A 9,561-nucleotide genomic window follows, 5' to 3' on the forward strand; every position below is an offset into this window, starting at 1 on the left:
AATAAGTCTTAAACACATCAGACCGTTTTTTACCACTAAAGGAATCGATGAAGTTGCATACAAGTGGTGATGTCTTCAGAATTGACTAAGGTGCATAATGTATTATATTTCGATGCGTTGTCACTAGGTGGTAGATTCGTCAAATGGAGTTCCGGTGCAACTATTGAGAATTAATCCGGATTAGACTGGTTGAGGAATCAAGGACGACTTTGGATTGGAAAAAGAATGTATTGAGAATTAAGACAGTGTAATTGGTAAGGAATTTGTGAAGAATGCATTCAGTGGAAGAAATTACGTGGGAGAAGGAGAATCGGATGAGAGAGATTTATCCGAAGCTATTGTATGAGTTTAGATGATTTAGTTGGTTGTTGGAATTTCGGGGACGAAATTCTATAAGGAGGGAAGGTTGTCACAACCCGTCCCGGAATTTTAATTCCGAGAACGTGAAGTTATGAAAATGCCCTTAAACGGGACTAAGGGGCGTAAAATATGTTATAACTTGATGATTTGGGGAGTGGGTAGGACCCCACATCCCTCAAATCTCTCCCCCATTTCTGCATCTTGTCTCTCTCTCTCTCCTTCCTCACAAATCTCTCATTCTCTGTCAGTTCTCTCTCTCTCCTTCAAACTCACACAGACCACCCACAAAACCACCCTAAAACTATACCAACGAAGGATCTAAGACCACCATCGTACTCCTGAGGACCACACGAACACGATGGTACCAATTTCAGGTGAGTTTCACTTCGGAAAACATGGATTTCAATTTCACTGTGCGTGTGCACTGTTCATGCACACGTAAAACTTGATGTTTTTGGGATTTTGAAGCTTGTAGGAAGCTTGGTGATGTCCTAAGGAAGCTCGGAGTGCTTCGTTTGAAGGAAATGGACGTCGGGATCACGAACTGTAAGTTTGGCCGGAGCTTTTGGGGCTTTTTCCGGCGAATCCACGCCGAGTTAGGGGTCAAGGCAGGTATGGATGTGTTCTTCTCGTCAATACCTTCATTTTGATATAAAGAACGTCGAAAATGGTTAAGAAATGAAGAAGTTATGACACTTTGAAATTTACCCAGAAATTCTGGCAAAACACCCACCTCCGGCGAAACCAGTCCGGCGACGCGAGGAAGAAGACGCGCACGTGGGCAGCGCGTAGACAGGGCGCGTGAGAGCTCCAAATTGAGTTCTAAAAATTGTCACGTGTTCGTGACGTCGTGTAGATCACCGTGGTATATTCACATACCCAAATTGAGCAATGTATGAGAAAGTTATTGACGAATGTTTGGTGTATGTGCGTTAAATAACGTTAATTTGGTTACTTTTTGTATAGGTGAAAATTATACAGAAGAAGAATGTAACCAATCTAGGGGAGGCTCAGGGACCTACGAGACGTCGATGTGATCTGTGAGTGGGCAGTTTTGTTTTCCATATATATATACTTGACGTATTTCCCAGAAAACGTATTTTAAAAGAAATACGAATTAAATATCCTGTCATATATGCATCGTATTTTAATATGTGCATTACCATAATTATGCATACTGTTGCATGGTGCTGAGGAGGCCCAGGTAAGCTACATTTGATATACGTATGAAATACATTTTATATACGTATGAAATACATTTGATATACGTATGAAATACGTTTGGAATACGATTGAAATACTATGGAAATACAAATGAATTATGATTGTGATATGATTGAAATATAATTGAGATATAATTGAGATACGATTGAGATATTATGCTGATAACGATCATGAGATATGATTGAGATATGAAGAATGATATGATAGAGATGTGATAGAGAGCTCATAACCTGCACCCCCAGTATGAGTGCTCCCGCCCTGAGCAGGGCACAGCCTTCACGTGATGTTCACCTCCCCGCACCTTATGCTCAGCTTGGATCCAAGCTAGGTGCACAGCCTGTCGTACAGACCACATTAGGTGGTTCCGACTCGTAGGTGACCCGCGATTATTCGCCCAGCTTCACGTGATCGTAGCACTAAAGCATACACAGCCTGTCGTACAGACCACTTTAGGTGGTTCCGACTCGTGGGCAGGTTCAGTTGTTTAGTTATTGAGATTGAGATTTGAGCTCTAGATTCAGCCGTACAGGTCACTTTAGGTGACTCCGGCTGCCAGATTATATGTTATTGGTACGGTTTATACCTGAGCACTTGCATATCATTATGAGGCTTTGATTGACATACCTGTGAGTGTGATTGGCATACCCTTGAGCTTGATTGACATATCTATACATACGTATATATGTTTATTTTATGGGAAAGTATACAAGTTTTACGGAGAGGGGTTACAAAGTTTTTGAGAGGTGTTTGGATTTGGAAAAGATTTGTTTTACTGACCCACTCAATTTTGGTTTTGCGCCCCTCCAGGTTCAAGAATTACAAAGGTGTGGTGACTACGAGGAAATTCAGCGGTGTTCTGACAGAATGGACCAAATGAGGACTCACCTTCGGGTGGTTCATCTTAGAAGTTGTATATTTTAAAGTTTCCGAACTGTGTAAATGGTTACGTCACTCTCACGTGACGGCCAGCATACCCTCCTTCGGGACGGGGTGTGTCAATTAAGAACAACACATCAACCTGAGCACCACATTTTATAAAACGAATTGAAAGTATGAAAAGTCGTGCCATCAAGAAACCTAAAGGGCTTTATGTCTCCAAATCACCAGTTTCAAATCTGGAGAGGGTTAACTTTCTTTCATTTTTTCTGTTCTTTTTCATACAAGCTTCTAAATGATGCAATCCCAAATTACCAGCATAATCCCCCCCATCAATGATCATGGAATGATCAAAACCCACTTCATAGTTGACCACCTTGGAATACTCAGAACCCAAAACACAATCTTTATTCTCGGACTTCGAACTTAAGAGCATAATTATTTGTTGAGTGCAACACTTCGAACATGTGGCCCATGTGAATGCCAACATTTCTTTTGGAATTAACATATGTTTTACATTAAGAATGAAACTCACGTTGAAACGGACCGGAAAATCTATAACAATTCCATTAGATAGAGAAAAACTAGAAGACTTGAATCTTTTGTTCATAGAATTAACCATTTTGTACCCATGATTTGTGAAATTTGACTTTTGCACATTTGATACAAGTAATTCAAAACCTAGAATGCAAGTAGAATCAAGAAGTGGCCTTGTTGCTGGTACCAATGATTGAAAGCCAAGAATTGGTTTAGAGGCTTGGCGTTGCTTGTCGTCGTGGTGTTTGTTGCGAACCTTCTTGAATTTCTTCAATTTGGGTCGCAAGCTAAGGCAACTCTTGCACTTGTATCTTTGACGAAATTGAGAGAATAACTGATTTGCTCTTTTTCCGGCCCGAATCTGTTACTCGTGGAAGGATTGAAGCTTGAGACCGAATTGATTCGATTTCATAAGAGAGATAGGAGATATCATTTTAATGAACGGCTGACGCACCAGTGTAGCTGCAGAAGATTCACAACTATATTTTGCCATAAGCAATTGCAATTGAAGAAGAATTAAATCCTGGGTAGTCTTGAATTCGTTTCGGAATTTGTCCTGAGAAGTCTTGAATTTATCGAACTTGGTTTTCAGATTGGAAACTCTAGATTCCATGGTCTTGCACGACATTTGTCACGTTCTACAACGGAGGAGGATTTTAGCTGATACAATGTTAGAACCTAGCTCCACATCTTCAATGGTTTTACAGAGAAAAGGTATAACACAACCACAAGATTTTAGCTGAAGTTAGAACCTAGCTCCACATCTTCAATGGTTGCACAGAAAGAATGTATAACACAACAACAATATAATTCATTAAATGTTTTGCCTTCCTTTACAAGCTACAATTTATCTCCTAACAACCCATCTTCAAACAACCAACTAATAACGAGCTTTGTAAACTTGTCACTATCTTATTGTGCCATCTGTTATGGTATCCTAACACGTGTGTGTGAGACGTGTAAAATGGTGTCGCACCATCTTTTTGTTTTCTTTTTTTGAGCAAACAATATTATCTGTGAGAGGTGTAAAATGGTATGGCAACATCTTTTTTTTTGTTTTTTTTGAACAACCGATATTATCTACACTAAGAGAGATGGGGTAGGCTTAGCTTCACAATGAGCTAGCAATAATGTGGTTCAAAGTCGTCTTTGGCGAAAATCGAACCTAAGACCTCTCACTTACAAGTAAAGAGGAATACCATCCTTTTTGTTTATCTTAATATATGACTAAACTATTTATAACTAATATAAATATTATTGATGTATTGTTAATATTATAATTTTGGCTAAATTACACAAAACTACCTTAACTATTGGTCTCACGACACTTTCATACCTAATCTTTTTTAAATGATAATGTCATACCTTATCTTACGAATTTGTGCCAATGTTATACATCTGTCAATTTTTTCTGTTAAGTGCCGGCGTGTCTACATGCGGATCCACTCACTAATCCAACTGGATTAAAAATTATTAAATATATGTTTAATAATTAAAAATTAAAAAAATAATTTTCTTATTTTAAATCTCTCTCTCTCACATCCCTTCCACCCTCCCCTCCCTATCTCTCTCTTTTCTCCCCTATCTTCATCTTCTTCCCCCTACCTGTAACCCAGAAAAAAAAAAAAAAAAAAAAAGCCCCAAACTTCCCCGACCCCTTCCTCTTCCCCTCATCCTCTTTGCTCTTCTCCCCCATCTTCCTCTTCTTCCTAATTCGTCTTCTCCCTGCACCCACCCTCTTCCCTCCTCTACACACCCCACTCCTTAAATCCACACCCATTCCCCCCATTTTCTCTACCCCCAGGTTCTCCACCGGTGGAATCAGCTTTTGTCAGGGTAGACGAGATCTGAGTTTTTTTCTGGGGTTATTTTTTTTTTTCCTATTTTTTTTGTTTTTTTCGTTTTTTGGGTTGCAGGTAGTGGGTGTGGAGGGTTTAGGGAAGACTGGAGGGGGAAGAAATGGGTGGGTTGCAGGGAAGGGGGGGTCAAGGAAGATGAAGATGGTTTTTTGTTTTTTTTTTTTTTTTTTTTTTTTTAGGTTGCAGGTTGGGCTCAAGTGGGGGAGACGAGGAGGTGGGGAGGGGGGAAGACAAATTGGTCATTTTTTTCTTTTTCTTTTCTGGGTTGGAGGGAAGAAGATGAAGATGGAGGAGAAGAGAGAGAAAGAAGGGGGGATGAGAGACGAATTGAGGTTTTGTTTTGTTTTATTTTTTTTAACTTTTTTTTATTATTTTAATATTTAAAAAATATTAAATGATTTTTTTTTAGTTTTTTTTTTTAAATTTAATAGAATGTGGTTATAGAGCAAGCCACGTCAGCACTTCACTGATAAATTTATGGCCAAACTAACAGAAGGTATAACATTAGACCAAATTCGTAACATGAGGTATGACATTGTCATTTTAAAAAGATGAGGTATGAAAGTGTCGTGAGATTAATAATTGAGGTAGTTTTGTGTAATTCACCCTATAATTTTTATTGATTTTATACAAAATCACTCTAAAAATAATGAACAAAATATATTTAAAACTAAAAATAAAATATAAAAAATACATAATTTGAGTATACAGTTATAAAACATTTGAATATTTTCAGAATGGAATTGTTATTACCACTCCAAAAATCTCATTTTACACTCCAAACTTTCTATATTAAAAAACAAAATACACTTACATGGAGAGTATAAATGAGATTTTTAAAATTCTAATAACACTTCCATCTTAGAAAGTAGTTCTTATAGGACCCTAAACAGGCTAAACTGAACTGAATCTGGAGCTCAGTCTCTCAGTTACCAGAGTTCACTGGTTGTTATGCCATCTTACAATCCCCGCCAATTTTTCTCTCTCACCCTCTTCCTCTTCAAACCAAACCCTAACCTCCATCTTCTATCTCGCTCGCGGCGATTCTTCTCCAACCAATCATGGCTCTCCGTACGCGGCAATCCCATCATCAAGTGGCCCGCACCACCCGACGTACCCTGCTCCCTCCCGCACGCAAACCCCGCTCCAAACACAAACCCTAACCCTAGCTCCGGCCCCAGTTTTTCACCGATGGACTTCTCCATCATCGCTAACTTGCTCACCGACCCAACCATTTCCCCCGGTTCATCGCTCCAGAGCGCATTGGACCGGACCGGAATCGAGCCGGATCCGGGTCTGGTACAAGCTGTGTTCAACCACTTCGATTCGTCGCCCAAATTGCTGCACACTCTGTTTCTTTGGGCGGAGAAGCAGCCCGGGTTTCGATCCTCCGCGAACCTCTTCGGGTCCATGATCAATGTGCTGGCAAAGTCGAGGGAGTTCGACTCCGCCTGGTCTCTGATTCTCAATCGGGTCGGAGGAGATGAGGAGCCCGGTTTGGTTTCGGCTGATACGTTTGTGATCATGATTAGACGGTATACCCGCGCAGGTACATTGCTATGTGATTTTATAATTGTACTTAATTGAATTATGTAATTTAAATTTTGAGTTTAGTTATTGAATTTACTCGTTCAATTGGACATGTGGATTTTGAAATGGATTGTACTTGGTAAAGATTTAGTTCAATTTTCGATTTTACGTGTTGGTAATCTCAGCGTAATTTTGGCCCCGCACTATGTGAAACAGATTAAAAATATGAACTTGCACCTGCTGGTTAAGTGGGGTAGCCTGAAGTTACTGAATCATATTTGTGTTTACGGCATTGATGCAGGCATGCGTAATTTAAAATCATATTTTGTGTTTATGGCATTGATATCGGGATAAGTTCATTTGATTTTAAATCCATCATCTTTTTCTCTGTGGTGGTACATTTATGCAGGCATGCCCGAATCTGCAATTCGGACTTTTGAGTTTGCGAGTAATTTAGACTCATTTCTCAACTCTGAAGCAGAAATGAGTTTGTTTGAAGTATTGTTGGATTCCCTTTCTAAGGAAGGCCTCGTTAGGGTGGCTTCAGAATACTTTGATAGGAAAAGGAAGTTGCATCCGAATTGGATTCCATCAGTTCGTGTTTATAATATACTGCTGAATGGATGGTTCCGATCAAGGAAGCTGAAACAGGCAGAGCGGCTTTGGGTGGAAATGAGGAGGGAGAATGTGAAACCTAGTGTTGTAACGTATGGTACACTTGTGGAAGGATACTGCCGGATGCGTCGTGCTGAAATTGCAATTGAGTTGGTGAGCGAGATGAGGAGGGAAGGAGTTGAGCCCAATGCTATTGTGTATAATCCAATAATTGATGCGTTGGGGGAAGCTGGGAGGTTAAAAGAGGCGCTGGGGATGATGGAGCGCTTTTTGGTCCTGGAATCAGGCCCCACTATTTCAACATACAATTCTCTGGTAAAGGGCTATTGCAAGGCTGGAGACCTTGTAGGGGCTAGTAAGATCCTTAAGGTGATGATAAGTCGGGGTACTGCCCCTACTCCAACAACCTATAACTACTTCTTTAGGTACTTTTCAAAGCATGGGAAAATTGAGGAGGGAATGAACCTTTATACCAAAATGATTGAATCTGGATATACCCCAGATCGGCTTACTTTCCAACTTTTGTTGAAGATGTTGTGCGAGGAGGAGAGATTGGATTTGGCAATTCAAGTTAGCAAGGAAATGAGATCTAGGGGATTGGATATGGATTTAGCTACGAGCACCATGTTGATTCATTTGCTTTGCAATATGCATAAACTCAAAGAGGCTTTTGAAGAGTTTGAGGACATGATACGGAGGGGTTTAGTTCCTCAGTATATTACTTTCCAAAGAATGGATGATGTGTTGAGGAAACAAGGAATGAATCAAATGGCTCGGAAGCTGTGCAAAATGATGTCTTCTGTTCCCCATTCAACAAACTTGCCGGATACATATGTCAGAGATGCAGATGCATCTCGCGCAAGGAGAAAGTCTATAGTTCAGAAGGCCGAAGCAATGTCTGATTTGTTAAAAACTTGTTCAGATCCAAGAGAACTTGTCAAGTTTAGAAGATCGCCTGAAAATCTTGTATCGAGAGCGAACCAGTTGATAGAGGATATTAAGAGAAAAGCTAACATCCAGTGATCTTGACTTTCTTTTCTTTGGTACTAGACATTAAGTTTTGGATTCTGTTGGCATTCTTCGCGAGAAAGGTGAGTTAACTGCAGGTGCAGTAGAAAGGCAGTTGAGAGTTATTTCAGGCAGAAGTAACAAAACAATCTTTATTCATGTGCCGATTGGTAAAACTTTGATATTTATATGGGAAAACCTGTGGGGCAACTACTTTTGGAGGATTCCTTTCATGAATTGAGATTATTAGTAATGTTAAACTTCTTGCAATTTAGATGTGAGTTCTGAATCCTAATGGGCTTCTGTTATGAAGTCAAGTGGTTTGAATACAGGTTCACTACACGTACAAGCTAAATTGTACGGGTGCAAGTAAAAGAGAGACCGAAACATAAGTTGAATGTGTGTTCAAGCTTTGGTGGGATAAAATTTCCAGATGTATCTAAGATGCGAAGTGGACTAGTGGCGAGGGGGCAACCAACAATGCTTCTTTTGTTAAAGTTAGTGGAAGCTGGATTTTGGAGTCTTTTGGGTTCCGGCATACCCCAAAAGGATGGTGAGGTCAGTGTTTCTGGTAAATATGCGGCAGTCAACCACTGAAACACACACTGTATGCAGGTAAATGTCCAACTGTTGACGTTTTAATCAAGAATATATTATTTTCGGTGTATTCAAGTCAAACTGCTTTAGTTGGATTATGCTAAACCTAAATTAAGAATATAATATTTTTAACACATTGGTAAACATGTTATTTTTAACTTGCAGTGGCTAATAACGTAACTTGAAGGATAGGGTGTGACATATAATAGTACAACTGATATATTTCTTAGACTTTTTCTTTGAACCAGGCCTTGTTTGCATGTGCATTGGATTTTTGCATTTAGAGTTTGTCGAAGGGCTTCAAAGAACACACATTAACGGGGTATGGGTTGAATTGAAGACAAATTGAAGTTTTTTTCTCGTATTTGTAAGTGGAAATTGAAGAAGCTGAAGAACCCTAAAAACGTAGCTACCTGCCGTTCTATGTTTTTGTGGGAGTGTTGTATTTTACTGGCAGCTTTTCTTTACAATTTCTTTTGTTATGGACAAGGCATTTTCATCATTTGATAAGTTTGGTGTTTAGAGGATTGTACAGTGTATACTAGATGCTAGATGAAGTCTTATCCCCGAATATATCACCACCACGGTGTCTCGTGCCATGTAAGTTGCTCTCTTCATCCCAAAGAAATTTGGATGACTAGGTGATTTTCAATTCGAATAATTTTCTGTATGGACGATCTTTAAGTGAAGATTAAGAAGTTGAATGATTTTGATTATGAAATTTTTATAGTGAATACATATGTTATTCGAAAACATGGTGGAACGCAAGTTTTAGTATTGTGAACAGGAAAGTGATTTTGATACATCCTTTTTAGCTACTCACACTTCTTTATTAATGCCCATCGGGTGAATAAATCAAATTAAATCAACGGCCAAGATTAAACAGTGTAATAAGCTGAAATGGTATGTGAAAATCACTTTCCTTGCAAAAAATTTAGTATGCTACGACGTATAA

The 9,561-nt window shown here is 39.3% G+C and overlaps 1 protein-coding gene across 3 annotated transcripts; it reads left to right on the top strand.

Moving 5' to 3' along the window:
* Positions 1-5,696: 5,696 nt before the first annotated feature.
* Positions 5,697-9,327, top strand: LOC103942628 (pentatricopeptide repeat-containing protein At5g11310, mitochondrial). 3 transcript variants are annotated; one of them, XM_009352815.3, is made up of 3 exons: positions 5,697-6,405; positions 6,796-8,624; positions 8,772-9,327. In XM_009352815.3, the coding sequence occupies exons 1-2, from the start codon at positions 5,808-5,810 to the stop codon at positions 8,022-8,024; spliced, it is 1,827 nt and encodes a 608-aa protein (XP_009351090.2). In that variant the 5' UTR covers positions 5,697-5,807; the 3' UTR covers positions 8,025-8,624; positions 8,772-9,327. The 3 variants fall into 3 exon arrangements, with proteins under 3 accessions (XP_009351090.2, XP_009351093.2, XP_009351092.2); XM_009352818.3 differs by having other exon boundaries at positions 8,837-9,327; XM_009352817.3 differs by having other exon boundaries at positions 8,855-9,327.
* The last annotated feature ends 234 nt before the right edge of the window (positions 9,328-9,561 follow it).

Source organism: the organism of the source record quoted next, unplaced genomic scaffold (genome assembly GCF_019419815.1).
Source record: "Pyrus x bretschneideri cultivar Hongxiangsu unplaced genomic scaffold, Pyrus_bretschneideri_v1 Contig15, whole genome shotgun sequence".
NCBI lineage: Eukaryota > Viridiplantae > Streptophyta > Magnoliopsida > Rosales > Rosaceae > Pyrus > Pyrus x bretschneideri.

Coding starts and splice junctions, on each gene's coding strand:
- LOC103942628 (XM_009352815.3), top strand. CDS start 5,808: ATGCCATCTTACAATCCCCGCCAATTTTTCTCTCTCACCCTCTTCCTC. Junction 6,406..6,795: donor TAGACGGTATACCCGCGCAG/GTACATTGCTAT, acceptor ACATTTATGCAG/GCATGCCCGAATCTGCAATT.